Genomic DNA, 16,818 nt, shown 5'->3' with positions numbered 1-16,818 from the left:
CGTGTGGACTATGAGTCGCGTATGTTACCACTCAACACAGGCTTAAAGTGGTACCGCGTGCCATAAATAAATATACAAGCTCATTGAAAAATATCGTTGACGTGCCTTTTCTTAGCAAGGTGCCGTAATTTTTCCATGAGCAAGGCGTCACAGAGCGGGAGATTTCACAACCGAACCCCAATATGCAGGTCATGAAAGCAACCTTCGTAAACCACGCTAATTCTAAGAACTCCATTCAACGGCTATTACACAGCCGGATACGAAGAGGACGAAATCATCAGTAGACGTGAACAAGTTGGGCAACGCAAATATCAACATTCAGTGATTTAATCATTGATCGGGAGCCTTCTTTGGGTGTGCGGTGCACACCCGATAGAAAGTGCACAAATCGTCTGGATAGCAGTGGCCAGTGGTCCATATTGTCGTAAAAAGCCACATAGTATCATGCACGGCAAGCGCATACAACAATTTGGAAAGATGCCAACGCAATAAATGGACTGTTTGGATGTGACAGCTGAAGACGTGGGCTGCCCTGGGCCCTGTTTCACCGGTGATAGCAGCACGCTGCTATTACACGTGTCAAATTAGGTTTCCATGGAAACATCAACAAACCATGCCGTCGTCAATCTGTGTGATGTCATCAAATATTGCTGCTAACATCTTCACGGCCGTGCGAATGTATCAAACGCATTCAACGAGACAGCAAGTCTGTTCCAAACGTAGCCATGAAAAAGCTCACGGATTACACGAAACGTCATTAGTGTGACGTCATCACATTACGTCAGCTCGCGCAATTTGATAGTAGCGTGCTGCTATCACCGGTGAAACAGGGCCCTGCTGTGCCATAAATACCTACAATGAATGCTGTTAGGGGGAGCGGGGAGGGGTGGTGACCGAGGGCAAGATCTCTACATTTTTTACCGATACCAAATTTACAACTGTGGGCCAGATCCGACCCACCGGCTGAGCCCGATGCTGACCCCTGATTTAGATCACTAACAACATCACCAAATAAGTGAAAGAAAAGACAAGTGCCACCCAACTTTTGGCACAGTAAGTATATTCATGAGATATACGAACGACACTGCAACAGGTCACAGCCGGTAAATAACACCAGCCGACAATAATACTAAAACACCGGCACCCAAATAGCTGCACAGCTCTACACATAACAGCACTAGCACTACCAGAAGCCTCGCTCGCTCACCAGTTCACTTGCAATTAATTTGATGTCCTGCCAGAGCCTCTTCTACGATAATCCGGCATTTGCCTTCATCTGAAACAGATACAAGAGCACCATTTACAACAGCATTCCTTTTCCAGTAAAAATGAACATCAAGACTCGACTACCAAAGTGTGAAAAAACGGATTACGAAATGGCTGAACTATACATCAAAATTTACAACAATCGCAACCTACCAAAAACCAATGCAAACGGGGTAAATAGCGAAAATGGCCATTTTACTATTGTGAGGACATTATCCTGATGAGCACAGGGACTTACCAACGGTCGTGTGTCGCTGCAGGTACGAGTGAGCCAGGCTCCTGGCCAGCGTCTTAAACTCGTCCTTGGACGCGATCTTGCCGGCCTTGTAGTGCGGCATCAGCAGCTGAACGCACAGGTCAGCCACCGAGCGGCGCTCCGCGGACGAGTGACCACCCTGGTCGGATGACCGGCGGTCGGCGCTGGGCTCAGCACGCGCCGACCGGCTAGGCCGCTTCGAACTGGACTGAGACTTCACTGGACTGGACTTGGTTGAACTGGACTTAGCGGAGCGGGAAGAGTGGCGACGGTCGTGGCGGGGCCGCTTCCGCTCAGACTCTGCGGGGCGAGACGATTTGACCGGCGCAGCATCATCATCTTCGCCGAACAGCTCCGCCATCGAGCACTTTCTCTTCTCCGGCGCCGGTGCCGGCAGTGACCTGCTGCCGCTGCGCGCCTTAGCTGCCGACCGGCTGCCTGACCCAGTAGTTCGCGGGGGCGCCGAGACGGCGACGGGCTTCTCGTCGACGTCCTGTACTGCACTCGAAACCACGGACGTTTTGGATATCACAGCTAAGCTCTCACTCGCCTTAGTTTCTGGCTTCTTTTCAGATTCTTCGATCACCACAGGCTCATCCCCATCTGAGTCCCTCTCATTCACGTTCGACTCCTGCTGGGGACCACCAGAGGCCGTCCCATTGGCCGCCGATGCCAGCTGGAAGAAGCTGGTGATTGTTTTTTGGAGGTCATTCCCTCGCTTCAGTCGGAACCCGCCGGAGCGCGCGGTGGAGTCCCGGGTCTGCCGGGAGCTCGAACTAACCGCCGGCGCCGGTGCGGCAGCCTCAGCCGGCCGATCCTCAGGCGGTGTAGGGGCTATCTTCGTGGCTCCGGCGTGGGCCACACGGCGCTTCTGCAGCAGAGAGGTGGCTGTGGCAAACGAATCTCCGCCGGTGGAGTCCGAGGACGGTGGTTTTGTTTCGACACACTCTGGTTCGGGACTGGAGTCCACCCGGATCCGAGCCGGTGACTCCGCGCGCTCAGTATCCGGCACCTCGTCATCAGACTGCGCCCGTGGTTCTGTGTCTGTCCGAGCCTGGGGTGAGGACGGCGGTGATCGCTCAACATCGTCCTCCGGCCGGCCGGCCCTGGATGCCAGTAGTTGGGAAGCCGTCTGGAAGGGGTCCGCTGGACGGTACGCATTACTGCCTGCCCTTGAAGCCAGCAGTTGAGAAGCCGTCTGAAAGGGATCGGCTGGTTTGTCGGTGCTGCCGCCTGTCCGGGAGGCCAGTAGTTGAGACGCCGTTTGGAACGAATCAGCCGGCCGGTCAGCGTCGTTCTCAGTCCTTGAAGCAAGCAGTTGGGCGGCCGTCTGGAAGGGTTCAGCCGGTCGGTCGCTACCACTACCCGACCTTGAAGCCAGTACTTGGGCTGCAGTCTGAAACGGATCGGCCGGCTTGTCTGTACCACTCTCCGCTTTGGAGGCCAAGAGCTGTGCGGCAGTTTGGAAGGGGTCGGCTGGCTTCTCTGGCTGTGACGGCGCTCCGGTCGCAGATAGCTCCGACAGAGAGCTGTGCAGTTCACACAGACTCGTCTGCTTCCGAATGGCGCTCGTCTGGGGAGTGGACAAAAGACACCGGGTCAAATCTAGTGCCAAGTACCGAAATCATTCCTATTTTCACGATATAATGGAGACACAACGGATTTTTTTTTTTAATTATTAAAACACGCTGTAAGCGGCGATGAGAAGGCTGTCATTGAACATTTAAGCTCGATATTTTATACAGACAAGCTCAAATAAACACGGCAAAAATGAACGGTTCAGTCAAGTCACAGTCTGTACGCCTCACCAGCAGCCTTGTGACTTACCAGCAAGGCCATAGCTCGCCGGTACATCGTCACCACGCGGTTGGACGTGAAGATGTTGTACTCCAGCTCGATGGCGACCTCAGGTACCCGCCCGGCCAGCGCGTGAGCGGCCACCACACAGGCGTTCAGGTTCCGGGACAGCGCCTCCTCCAGCAGCTTGAAGTACTCCTCACGAGTCTGTAACGACACGATAAAGCAATCCCTCGACGTGTTGTCGCGGAGAAGATGCAAAATAGAAAGACCATCATCGAAGTACCATGTTCACCCGGTGAGGTGCACGAAAGCGAATACTCGTAAATATTCGTAATTTTCTTGTACAACGGTGCGTTACCATAAAATCTGTTACAATCTGTGCACAATCATTTGAGCAGGAGATATGAAGACACAGGAGAGCGGAGGAGATGACAACAAAAGACAGTAAAAGAGATGAGAATGAAGGGATAATCAGAGGAGAGAAGAAAAGAACAGAAAAAGAGGAGAAGAGAGGAGAGAAGAGAGAAAAAAAAACTGGAAGTAATAGCGATCCAACCATCTCCAATTATCACACCTTGAGGGTGAGTCCGGCGATTTTGCGCTCGGTGCAGTCGGCGGCGCGCAGCCGGGACGATTTGACGGCCTGCTCCTTCTCCTTGCTCTCCTGTTTCTTCTGACGGTCAGAGCGAACCGGCGACGAGCCGCGGCGCAGCTTCAGCTGCCGCTTCACCAGGCTCTCCAGGCCGGACCGTTCGTCCGACCGACGCTCGCCAGTCTCCTCGTACATGTCCAGTTCCCTGGCGGCGGTGTGACAGGGAAAATCAGTACAGTAGAGGCACTGGGAGGGAAACTGAGAGAAGCCTTTAAATATTTACACAGTGCATGCTTATGTGGGCAGAGGGCTAGGGAAATTTATAAATCTACGTACTTTTAGAAGGGATTGGAACAGGGACGTTCGCTCAACTGCACGCCTTTCGAAAGCATACGAGATCAGTAGCACGTGTCCCTCGGGACATGTACTCACCGCTGCCGGCCGCGCCGACCGCCCTCGTACTGGTCTTCATCCAGACTGGAGATGGTCATCGCCTTGGTGCGGTAATCCTGCTTTCGGGCTATGTCCTGGTGGAAACACACCACAGTGCGGTGTCAGCGGACTCCGTACAAGTCCGAGGACGCGACAGATGTCATTGGGTCGCTTGAACGTAATAACTAACCACGGATTCAGCCACTAGTTTGTGTAAAATGCACATTTATCTGTTGATGTCACTTGCACCATGAAAAGCAACGTAGAATGCTTAAAAAACTTGACAAATAGCATCTTTAGTTTGTCACTTCTTTTCAATGAAAATGAGGCACAGTATGGTATTTTCCATGGTCTTTCTATAAGCGAGGGATGCCATACTGCGGCCCGACAGTGACTGACCCGGAAGTATCCGCCGATCAGCCGCTCCACCTGTCGGGGGTTCAGGCAGACGTCGCACTGTTTGCCGCAGGCGGGCGGATCGTCTCCAAAGAACCGCGCGAACACCGCGTGACGACACCTGGGTAATGACAGCAGCAGAGAATTACTTCAGTGTAAGGCAGGCGCACAAACTACGGGTCTTCAGCGGAAGCTCCGTACGATCGTATCTTCATCCTAACCAACCGTCTGACTGTTCATTATAGCTGACACGTATCGGCGCGTCAACAACGAAATGGCAAAACAAATGCACTTTGTAATGCATCGCCTGCGGAGTTCCACCCACCTGAAAGTATTGGATAAATGGGCATGCTCAGGCTCACCTTGCCTCCTCACAGTAGCGAACCATGACTTCAAAACTCTTCATATCAGCCTCTGTCAATTCTTTTTTATTCTTCTTCTTGTTATGTGAAGCCCCTCTTTTCAGCAGAAAGGCTACCGTGTCTCGTTCCTGTTGAAAAAAAACATCGATTAATTAATATGTTAGTTATCAGGAGTATGAAAAATAACCTCTTGCTCATATCTGAAGGAATTAAAAAATTAAAGACCAATATATAATCGGGCGTGGCCCTTCCTCAGTGGTACAGTGTTACAATGGAACGGGTAACGGCTTGTTCCAATACGATGGAACGGCTTGAACGGGTAACGGCTTGTTCCAATACAATGGAACGGCTTGTTCCATTGTAACACTGTACCACTGAGGAAGGGCCACGCCCGAATATATATTGGTCTTTAATTTTTTAATTCCTTCAGATATGAGCAAGAGGTTATTTTTCATACTCCTGATAATCTTATCAACAATGCTCAACTCAACGTTTCAATACCTGAAATAATATGTTAGTTATTCAAGGAACAGCTCTGTTAAAATCAACGTCATGCACAAGACTCATGGTTCATGTAGGAGATAGCTGTGCTTTACAAACTAGACGAATCTCCTACATCCCCACGCAACTCGATGACACAATTCTGTGTTCACATTTACCGAAGCTTAGTTAGCCGCCTGAACGGTGCTGATTAGCCAGTGCTCACCCGTTTTGAGTAGTAGATGCGGCACTGGGCGGGCAGTCCGTCTCGTCCGGCTCGGCCCGACTCCTGGTAGTAGCCGGCCACCGACTGAGGCATGCTCCAGTGGCCGACGAACCTGAACAGAAAACAGACCATGTCATCAAAGTCAATTCATATGCTTCAAAATTTATTATGGAAAATAAATATTATTACTATCGCGTTAACTCATTGCAAGAACAGAGTCTTGTTTACACCGCTCACCTGACGGTGGCCTTGTCGACGCCCATGCCAAAGCTGACGGTGGCAGTGATGACGGGAACCTCTCCATCCATCCAGCTCTCCTGCACCGCTGCCCTGTCACGGTCCTTCAGACCTAGCGAGAGAAACAACCGTTTTCAAACAGTATCAACATTATTTTGCAGGCATGACCAAAGAATACTGCAGCGATCAACACTAGAATGTATACGAATGGGCTATCGCTTTAAATACACTGATAGGCGCTCAATTTCCTTGAGTGCGCAATGCACACACTACGGTGACGTTTGCCGCTACTTCAGATGGCTCACCGGCGTGGTAGGCACGGGTGGGCACCCCGCGACGCGTCAGCTGCCCGGCCAGCTCCTCCGTCGCCTCGCGGGTGCGGCAGTACACCATCCCGCACGGACCGTGCGCCTGAGGACGAGAACATTATCCATACGTCATCGGTAATTTACATAAACGGCAAACATCGATCGCTTCGGGATAAAATATGTACGTAAGTACACGAATATGCACACCGTAAAATAACAAACATAGCAAGGCAAAAACACCCAAAGCAATACCGACAGCACCCCACACCTACCCGTTTGTCCTCCCAGTTGGGCCCGAGACACTCGACCACCCAGTCCTTGAGGTCTTCATACTCGTCGTCCAGTGATTCCTTGTACCGTACGTCGTAGAAGAGGTTGGAACGGAAGCAGGAGGCGCGGAACTTCAGCGGGTCCTTCAGCGATAGCTGTTTGAAGATGTCCTCCATCACCTAGACACGATACGAGCACGATTAAAATATAGAAATTCCTCACATAATAAATACAGAGAATAAAGATGACATCTTACTAGCTATTACTTCAAGAACAGGAAAAATATGCACTATCGAGAAAAAAAAAACAGCTGACACTTGTATAATAGCGCGGAAAAGAAAAAAGCCTACCAATTACTACCAATTACCAAAGACCTCGACACGTTGCAACTGTGCCCCCGCTGGACAGCATATTGCACAAAGTGCTCCAGGTGCGCAGGATGTGCCCGTGTGCGGCTCACCTTAGCCGATGCAGTAGCCGTCAGCGCCACCCAGGGCAGCTGCCGGTACGTCCGGCGCAGACCGCCCAGTTTCAGGTAGGTGGGACGGAAATCGTGGCCCCACTGGCTGACACAGTGTGCCTCGTCCACCACCATGTAGGCTACCTTGCTGTGACGCACCAGACGCTCCAACAGGTTCTGTGGATCACGGGAATAACGCCAAACGTGAACGATTTGTGAAGAATGGACGGATAAGAAAGTTTTATCATTACTTAATGAAAAAATACATTTAAGTGATTATATGAATGACAAAATCAGTTATATATCAATTAAGTACCGATATACTACCGACAAACCACATTAGTTGACCATCAAGTAAAACCCTTACTACCAAATAGGCAGCGAATTGGCCACCATTTGGAGCCGGGCGGACGGTACCTGAAAGCTGGTGGTGTCGGCCTGTTCGGGTGTGATGTAGAGCAGCCGCGTGGCCGGCACCACGGCCTGCAGGTCGGTCCACACCCGCTGACGGTCGGACGCCGCCATCTTGGAGTTGATGGATTCGGCGCGCACCTTGAGCCGCTCCAGGTGCTCCATTTGGTCCTGGGGCGCGGGATGGGCTCAGGTTTCACTCATTATTTGTGATACATCTCTCCCACTGCACACACATTGCCATAATTTCAGACAGAGGTCATTCAAGGTCAGATCACCAGGTGATGTTAAGCAAACTCACCTTAACCCTCGCATGTGTAGGGGGGGGGGGTCGGATGGACCCCCCCCCCATGGTTTTTCGCGAATAACTCGCGTAAAAAGCGGCCGATCGCGACGAAACTTTCAGTACCCTCGCATTGATCAATTTTACACCTACCCTGAAAATTTCATGACCCTGACCCAAATGACCTTTGACCTGTGACCTCTTTTCCGAGACCATGTTTGGCCGGAATCGCGATTTCGCGTATGTCGGCTCGCACTAGCCGCGTGTTTGCAAGCTTTTCGTGGTTTCAAACGTTCAAACATGTGATTTGATGTTACTCCCGTGTGTGTCAAGGTCACCTGAAGGTCAGGTCAGGTCATTGACCTTTGGTGACCTCGGGTGACCTCGGGTCACTTTTTCGAGTTTTACATGTTTCTAGGCTAGTTTTTGGAGCTGAATTCGAATTTAGCAACCATTTGAACATTTACGAAGTAGTTTTGGTGACTTCGTAACATGTTACGAAGCTGTCAGAGGCGGTTGACACGTACTACGAATACCCGTCACGACGCCTACTGGTTGACCTGACCTGACCTGACCCGACCTGGTCTAAATGCTTCAAGACATCATCTGTGATCAAAACTAACACGATATTCGTGATCAGCATCCCGAAAAACCCCTTAGCAGCCACACTTTACGACTTTCTAACAGGTCCCGATTTTCCCGACTTTGGGTCATTGACCTGACCTGGAAGGTCAACCAATGACCTAGGACCTTAAAATTGGGTATCATCGGCTTCCTCTCGTCACGGGCAACACGCTCGTTTTTTCCGCGAAGCTCTAGCTCGATCAGGGGCCAAACGGCAAGGGGGGGGGGGGTCCAACCCCCCCCCCCCTACACATTAGAAGCTGGCAAACGCCGCACACATGCGAGGGTTAAGAACCAAGTAAATACTCACCCTCATTTGATCGACTGAATAAGTGCTTTGAAGTATTCAGCAATTCCTCAGGAAGTATAGGCATATGAAACATTTATCTCTGAGGCATCCCTGTCCCAATGTGCCAACAACCAATCAAAATCATTATTGACAGAGGAAGTATAGTAACACATAGCTTACCTTAATAAGAGCAATGAGTGGGGATACCACTATGGAGATCTTGCCTTTGGCCATCACTGCTGGCAGCTGGTAGCACAGGGACTTGCCAGATCCCGTGGGCATGGAGATGTACACATCTTTCTTACCTGTATATTGAAGGGAAATCAGGTCAGTCAGATGCCAAACAAAACATATTTTCAAAAATTGAGGGGTGAGAGTGGGTAAGAAAGTGAAACAGCAAGAGACGGAGGCAGGGAGGGAGGGAAAGAGGCAGAGAGGAACTGAGGGAGAAAGAAAGGGAAGGGGTGTGTGAGGGATGAGACCACACCCAGTCGGCAGTGATTGAACAAAGGCGAGAAGAAAAACCTCGGGGGGGGGAGAGAGAGAGAGAGAGAGAGAGAGAGAGAGAGAGAGAGAGAGAGAGAGAGAGAGAGAGAGAGAGAGAGAGAGAGAGAGAGAGAGAGAGAGAGAGAGAGAGAGAGAGAGAGAGAGAGAGAGAGAGAGAGAGAGAGAGAGAGAGAGAGAGAGAGAGAGAGCAGGGAGAAAAACTTCAGAGGCACAAATTAAGCAAATCTCTTAGCATGATGATAGATATTAATGTCCAGCTACCTTTCAGAACTGCCAAGACTGCATCTCTTTGCAGTGGTGTCTTGAAATCTTTATGTTTGAAGGTTGTGTTTAGACAATCCAAAGCTTCATCCAATTGTTTGTTGCCATCATTGTTTTCTTCTGCCATGGTGATGGGGAGAAGCTGGAAAATACAAAAATTAGCATCAAGTTCAGTCTTACCTAATTGCTGACAGTATTTGGCTTATTTTGAAGCTGCTGACTACTGCAGCACACTACACCAGGGTTCACCTGAAGTGCTATAAATGGAATTCATTCCAAGTCCATTGGCCTTCACTGATCAGTTATAACAATGAAATCCGTCTCAGTATATGACCCAATCTTGCATGCAATGAGCGGAAAAGGGAAAGGGTAATGAGTGAATGTAGTAGGTATCATAAATATAATCTCATCTAGAGCATCAATTGAAGCAAAAAAGGTCAAAAACTAACCTAAGAGTAACAGTTCAGCTTAAGTGTTGTGCAAATCTGTTAGAAGCATTTCTATCTCCTCTATGATTTCTTTTAACATTCCATGGCCCTGTTTGAGTGTCTGTGGCACCCATGGCTCCTGCGGTCAAAAGGCAGGGCTAAGCTAACAGCCAATCAGGCAACACACGTCACACAGATATGGCAGTTCCCGTTCCCGCCACCCTAATTGGCCACTAGCTAGGCCCTGACTTTATTAACGCAGAGCGGCCGCACCCGCAGACACATGAACAGGGCCAATGTGTGTCAATGATGATTCAAGCAGTTACCATCGCCCAGCAGGCAGCAGACGAGAGGCCTCGGTCACAATACATGCCTCACAAGTACATCAGAAATGGACATCAACAATGAGTACTGTGTGCATCATGCTACATTTGGTGTTTTTTTTAGCTTTGGATTTTTAATAAACATCTTAATATTAATTTTTATGCACTTTTTTATTGTCTAGGCCAAAAGCATCACAACAATATCAATTTCTATTAGAATCCATTACCATTGTATGATTTGAGCCATACTCAAGAGGTTAAACTCAAACTAATCACAGGCATGGGTGCATTGACGCTTGACTCTTTAGTGCTCTGGGTGCATTATTACGCACCTACAAATTAAAAAAAAAAACTTATTAATGGTACCTATTGATGAAGATGCTTACATACAAAAAAATGTGTTTGAAAGTGCAGCACAAGCATAAATAACAAGCATAAATAACAGCATACAATAAAGCCAAATGAAGTGAACCCAGCGATGTGAACCGCGGACACATACGGACCAAGGCCGTGGGGCCGTATATAGGATACGGATTACGGAAGCGAGATTGGGGGATTCGTCCACGTCGCACCTTGCGTCGCACGTTGTTGCGCGATAAACAAACTTGAAACAAACACCGCTATTGACTGACCCCAATTGCAATAGGCTAACTTTCATGTAACGTAACCAATAACCATAACTTTAACTATTGCAGCGATAGGCCGTATATAGGATACGGATTACGGAAGCGAGATTGGGGGATTCGTCCACGTCGCACCTTGCGTCGCACGTTGTTGCGCGATAAACAAACTTGAAACAAACACCGCTATTGACTGACCCCAATTGCAAAAAATGTTATTTCTTTATCACAAAATGGTTAGTGAAAATCACAAATAAGAGCAGCAAATTTAATGGGAGATAACACGGAACTTTGGCCGCCAGGTGTCACTGTAGGCGTTCCTGCTGATTCAATTTGCGCCGGTGCCGTTCGGAGCCGTGCCGTGCGGTGAAAGTGGGTGAAATATTGAGGAAGTAGTGAGTCACATGTGGCATAAGACCTAAATTTGGAAGAAAATGGCTCAGTGTTGTGTCTATGGCTGCTCGGAGAGTGGTGGGGTTGTATTTCCTCGCGACAAGAGACCGAGGAAGATATGGCTCAGGCTGCAATGGATTTCATCCCACCAAACACTTGGTTGTGTGTTCGGAAGTATTTCACCGACGATGATTTTTTGGAATATACTGCTTACGGTAAGTTTTTATGGTCATGCGCAGCTTTGTATCTAAGATATACCCTATCATTCGCCACCCGGGGAACTGGGAAGTCACCTACCGGCTACCACCATAAGTATCAAACGAAAAATGGGTCTGCTTTTCATGGAATGTTCATGTCCTAAATACTACAGAGGTCAACAATCATTTATTAGAATTATACTACTACCTTTATTTGTACAAGCTATTGCATGCTTCATAGACATCTCACATCAACATCATAGGTGAGGTACGTATACTTCATGATCCATCAAAAAACACTTCACAGGCAAGAAAACACTTCACAGTGCTATAAACAATGACATGCATTGTCAAGGGCCAGACAACAGCAGAAGAGGCTGAAGAAGGGGGTTATTCCATCTGTTACTCAGGGCAAAGCACCAGCTTCAACTGCTTCAGCAATTCGTAGGCAAGCTAGGCGCAAGGAAAAGGAACATGGCTAGCTGTTGGGCAGCTTGGTCAGTGAACGACTACAGAGCTTAGATGCTGTCCTTTACCTGCAGATACGATGAATAAGTTTGTGCCTTGTGGCACTATTTATCTATAACTGTTTATTGTTATTGACATTTGAGCAATGGGCAGACACTGTCAGATCCAGACAGGATAGGAGATTCTCTGTTTTGTGATTTGGATGGCAGATGTAAGGGGATCACTTCTCAAAGTTTGTTTTTTGAAAGGTTTTTTATCCCACAACTCACAGACAAGTCACAAAAGTATACTTAACTGGGCAAATTGTATGTTCAATCTAAAGTGTTTTCATCTTTTGGCAGATGTTAATTGCTCAGAACCAACCAGTGGTAATAATATATATTACTGACCGGGCCGACGAAATTATTTGGAAACGAGGTTTGCAAAATTGACGTAGGCCCGAGTGCGAAGCACGAGGGCCGGAGTCAAATTTTGCAAACCGAGTTTCCAAATAATTTCGTACGGCTGAGGTCAGTAAGATTTTTCCTACATGCCGCATACCTGCTAAGTAGTTTCGACAGGTTTTGGTGATACTTTTATTAAATTGTGTTGTCCATAATTTCCTAACAGTGATTGCGCTACTGCTAAGTGCTGTGGATAAAGCTTTAAAGGAAATTTATAGAAGAAAATGCATCAAAACAAATTACTTCAAAAAGAATCGCGTCTGAAAATATCAACTCAGAATGGCACAACAACTAGATATCCAAGGAACATAATACATGAATAATTTGCCACGACATAAGAACAAGAAGAAGGTATAATAATCCTAGTGATTAAACGTAAATTTTCCAGTGCTCTTGCAAGAATCTTTTCTTTATTTATGTAATCGTACTTTGTTGATGCCCTATGGGTAAACTTTCGTGAAATACATTATATTTTCCATATTTTACATGTTTGTTTCGAGGAAAGGACTACAACTGTCAAATGATAACGCAATAACTTAGTCCCAAGGTCTCAGTAGACATATCAAACGAAGATAAGATAACAAGCGATAACGGATTTCGATTATTAGGCGCATATCTTAACATAATTTCGGCTTTGTAACCAATGCAAAATATTTCAAAACCCTTGATAAGCAAAGCAGATATTTTCTACCAAAAAAATGTTAGTTTTCTAATTTTACGCGGGAAATATCATGCAATAATGATGTCAATTATACATTCCCTGTCAATTATACCTCTGGGCTAATGCGATAAACTGTAGTTAAGAGGTCATTGCCCTGGGCAGTAAACTCGGGCAGTAAACTTTTGTTTCCTGCCCGGCCTATCAAATAACATGGCATTTTGACACCGACAGTTTCTTGGTCATAGTTTTACTGCCCGGCTCGTGCTGTGCTTAAGACATACCCCGGCATGTAGGAAAAGACGTGCATAAAGTTTCTGATAATGGTCTATCTCATGCCCTGTCAGGCTGTATACAGTATGTATGAAGCAGTTAATACAAATTTTATTGTTTTCACAGGTACAAGAATGGGCTCAACAGGCAGATGAGATGGAGAAGAGTGCTCCACCTCCACCTGACGTTGCTGCTTATGAGAAGTGCAACACTGAAGGGGGGTGTGCTGCACCACTGCGGGGCTATTTGATGGTGCTGTCAATATCAGCACCAAGGTTCAATGTCCAAGATCTGTTAGCCTGTCGTGATGTACGTGTCATAACACCAGCGTTCCTAGGGAAGTCTCAGCTCTCTCCCGCTGAATGCACTCAGTCGCTCCCTATCTATCACGAGGGATCATATCCATGTCGGGCGTATGATTGGTCTGATCAAGACTTACTCGTTTCTTAGGGGGCAAATCGATGCCGGTTAGGTACCTGTTCTTTCAGACATATTCCGTTCTGTGTGTCTCGTCTGTAGCCTGCAGAAATCGCTCATGCAGGTTGCGGGGATGTGCGCGCTCTGGGACGTTAGCATTAGCAGACTGAGCTTCACCCTCTCATGTTTATTGTACATGCCTACATTTGTGAATGGTGCATTGGAGGGCGACATGTGTATGCCGTGCACAGTGCATTGCTTGAAAGCTGTATGTTATTTGGTAATCGGTGGTATTGAATGCTTTTGAGTTTTGGAGCTTGCCTTGTCGAAGTGGTTTAGCTAGAACTCTGCTATGTTTCGATGTCAGTTCAATACACCGCTGTTGACTATCATACACTGCTTCAAAAGCCATGTGTTGTATTCGCCATCGCGCAGTGACGCTCATAAGTTCATTGGCATGAATAGAAACGAACGAGCTCTGTCTGCAGCTGGTTACAGGATACGGACATGGTCTAAAGGAACTCCTACAGGGTGTAACGAAATTATCCGCACATCTATTTTTCGCCATATCTGTTCGCATAGTTTCTTTTCTGACGTTAGAAGCGAGAATATTGGATGAATGCGTGCCTCTGGTATCGGCTCTCGCCTCGGCAGTGACCTGACCTTGCGATGTGACTCTTGCTCTGAGTAAGAGTCGAGTTACGGAAGGGTTCATTTGGTAGTTATCTATCAAATGATTGAAAGCTTTGGGTTCATTTGATGGCATGGCGGCATGAGACTGAAGCTGGTCTGCCAGCAGCTGGACATCAGCAGCAGCCAGTTGCACATCAGCCTGAGGCGCGATAATTGCTGGGACTTGGGTGACGGACGCAGCCCGCGCCGTGTTCCACGGAGCGCTGCCTTGATTTCATACTTGTCACACACTACCCCTATATCTCCAACAGTATGGTAGAGTGCAACAAGTATGAAACCAAAAGCGCAACAGCGCAGGCAGCGCTCCGTGATACCCGGCCCCGGCCGTGACAGCAAATGGAACGGCAGTAACGCCCTTGCTGCCACCTGGTGGCCATTATTGAAAGCTTTGCACTGTGCTCTCCCATTTTGACTTTTTATTTTCGTGATGCCATAAAAATGCAGTAAATTAACTATAAACAAATCATTCAAACACATGCGTCACAAATGTCCTACACACGGCTACCATAAGGGGTACCATATTACGCCAAGTAGTAAAAGAATCTTGAACCCGGTTTACATAGCATTTTTGACGAGGCTCTAGCTCGTTAATTTGGCGATAATTGCGATGCAGTGATCTTCAAATATTTAGAGGGGATCATTTTGTAAATTGTTAAGCACCATTGGCATCTTTTGCAACATCACGGACGGAGATATAAGCTTGCAACAAACCCTATGTAAACGCGTCTTTGGTTTTCGCGGCACTTCAAATCATTATTAGTAAAGTAATATTGCTTCAAATGTTATTCTCACGTTATGCTAGCAATTTAATTATTTCTTAGTGAATACACCTTTCCAACAATTGTCAGGGCATCGTTATTATTAACCTTCGCCCCAGTGGGGGGGGGGGGGCATATGTTACCACCCTGTCGCGTTTTTTGCGTGTAAATAAAAAACCGCGGCGCGTAGCGCCGCGCCGCTTGGGGTAGCTTTTGGTACATCAATTTTGGACAATGTGTGAAATTTTTGACCCCAGGTCATGTCAGGTCAGGTCACCAGGTCAAGTTAACTGACCAAGCCTAAAAAAGTTTGCAATCATGTCCAGCCTGCAGTGTTTGTCAGAAAGGTTTGAAACTTGGTGGATTGCATGCTGTTATGGGAGCCTACAATTTGTATATCTCGGATTTTTTATATCCGTGACCTAAGGTCAGGTCAGTGGCGTGACCTTTCCATTACAAGTCAATGGAGAAAAATGAAAATGCCTCTAGATCCGTGTGTACGCATCGGAACAGTCCAACTATTTCAGAATCACAATGATTTAGTCCACTCGTGATGACCAGGGTGTCATTTTTGCTGATAGCCTCTAGACAGGTCATCCGAGGTCACTTGAGGCTACAAACAGTTTTTTGCCAATAACTCGCGATTGGAAAGAGATAGAACGCTGAAGATGGTCTCATTGTGTTTGTCTTGTTGAAACGCATCGACTGATATGCAACATGACCTTTTTCGGTAAGGTCATGACCTTGACCTGAGGTCAAATTTTCAAGTTGACCTTTCAAGGTCAAATTATAGTTCATTCGACGCGTCTCGGCGAGGGGAACACGATTCTGGCAATAGAAATGTCGTGGCTTTTTGTAGTCGAAAGTTATTGTCGAAAAACACTTTTCGTTAAAACAGCTATTTTTTTAGTTTTTGCCCTCTGGAGGCTAAACCGTTGACCTGAGGTCAATATTGATAATGACTTTTTCAAAAGAAGAGTTCAAAAGCTATCGTTTGTACTTCAATGCGTTTTTCTAGCTACCATAGTTCCTGTGATAGCGGCATGTTTTCTGAAAAATATAATGACAATTGGCAAATTTTGACCTTTGATGACCTCTGGTGACCCCAATATTGCTCTGAGGTGAAAAATGACCGAAATACTTTCAAACGTACGCATTGAGAGCTATCGACTGTTTTTTACCGCGTCTTTCTAGCCCTCTTAGTTTTTGAGTTAGAGGTGGGTGGTAACATATGCCCCCCCCCCCCCACTAGGGCGAAGTTGGCTGAGACCGCCACTGGGGCGCGGGTTAATTCTAAATCTAGCCTGTAAAGAAGAGCAGCTTCTAAGAAATTCCATCGGCGGCCCTCGACTGCCGGCTTACCGCAGTACCAGGAGTACCAGTACCGGCAGGCGACAAGGCCGGAAGTTACCGCACTAAGGAATCTTGACCGCGTCCGCACTTGCCGATGTCGCCCTGGCTGACTCTGAGTGCAGTGGCAGCGGAATACCATGGGGAGGGGGACGCTGCCAACTTTTTGTCCCATTCTTTCCATGCAACGCCCGGGCTAATGTTTAAATGCCAAAATCAAAGGGGGGCCCGGGGCACGGCGCCCCCCCCCCCGTTCCGCCGCCTATGGCTGAGTGTTGCATTTGCTGGGCTGTACCTAATTCCTCGAAAGTAAGAGGACAGCTCCATGATTTTCTCT

General features: G+C 47.6%; 1 protein-coding gene and 1 long non-coding RNA gene across 10 annotated transcripts; one reads left to right on the top strand and one right to left on the bottom strand.

Annotated features, from left to right (window-relative positions):
- Positions 1-1,021: 1,021 nt before the first annotated feature.
- On the bottom strand, positions 1,022-14,815 carry LOC122384215 (ATP-dependent DNA helicase Q5-like). 9 transcript variants are annotated; one of them, XM_043371339.1, is made up of 16 exons: positions 14,787-14,815; positions 9,461-9,602; positions 8,873-8,997; positions 7,503-7,667; positions 7,086-7,262; positions 6,628-6,804; positions 6,353-6,458; positions 6,048-6,159; positions 5,811-5,922; positions 5,105-5,232; positions 4,746-4,863; positions 4,347-4,441; positions 3,897-4,119; positions 3,350-3,526; positions 1,505-3,095; positions 1,022-1,276 (listed from the first exon to the last, which is right to left on the bottom strand). In XM_043371339.1, exons 2-16 carry the CDS (start codon positions 9,585-9,587, stop codon positions 1,212-1,214), a joined length of 3,498 nt encoding a protein of 1,165 aa, XP_043227274.1. In that variant the 5' UTR covers positions 9,588-9,602; positions 14,787-14,815; the 3' UTR covers positions 1,022-1,211. The 9 variants fall into 9 exon arrangements, with proteins under 9 accessions (XP_043227274.1, XP_043227269.1, XP_043227270.1 ...); XM_043371334.1 differs by lacking the exon at positions 14,787-14,815 and adding an exon at positions 10,970-11,148; XM_043371335.1 differs by lacking the exon at positions 14,787-14,815 and adding an exon at positions 10,784-10,962.
- LOC122384219 lies at positions 11,166-14,091 on the top strand. Its single transcript, XR_006256999.1, has 2 exons — positions 11,166-11,439; positions 13,390-14,091. It is a non-coding gene; the product is annotated as an uncharacterized LOC122384219 (long non-coding RNA).
- Positions 14,816-16,818: the final 2,003 nt, after the last annotated feature.

Source organism: Amphibalanus amphitrite, unplaced genomic scaffold, assembly GCF_019059575.1.
Source record: "Amphibalanus amphitrite isolate SeventyFive unplaced genomic scaffold, NRLGWU_Aamphi_draft 000183F_arrow, whole genome shotgun sequence".
Lineage (NCBI taxonomy): Eukaryota > Metazoa > Arthropoda > Thecostraca > Balanomorpha > Balanidae > Amphibalanus > Amphibalanus amphitrite.
The sequence above is the reverse complement of the archived record's forward strand: the minus strand, read 5'-3'. Positions and strand labels throughout refer to the sequence as shown.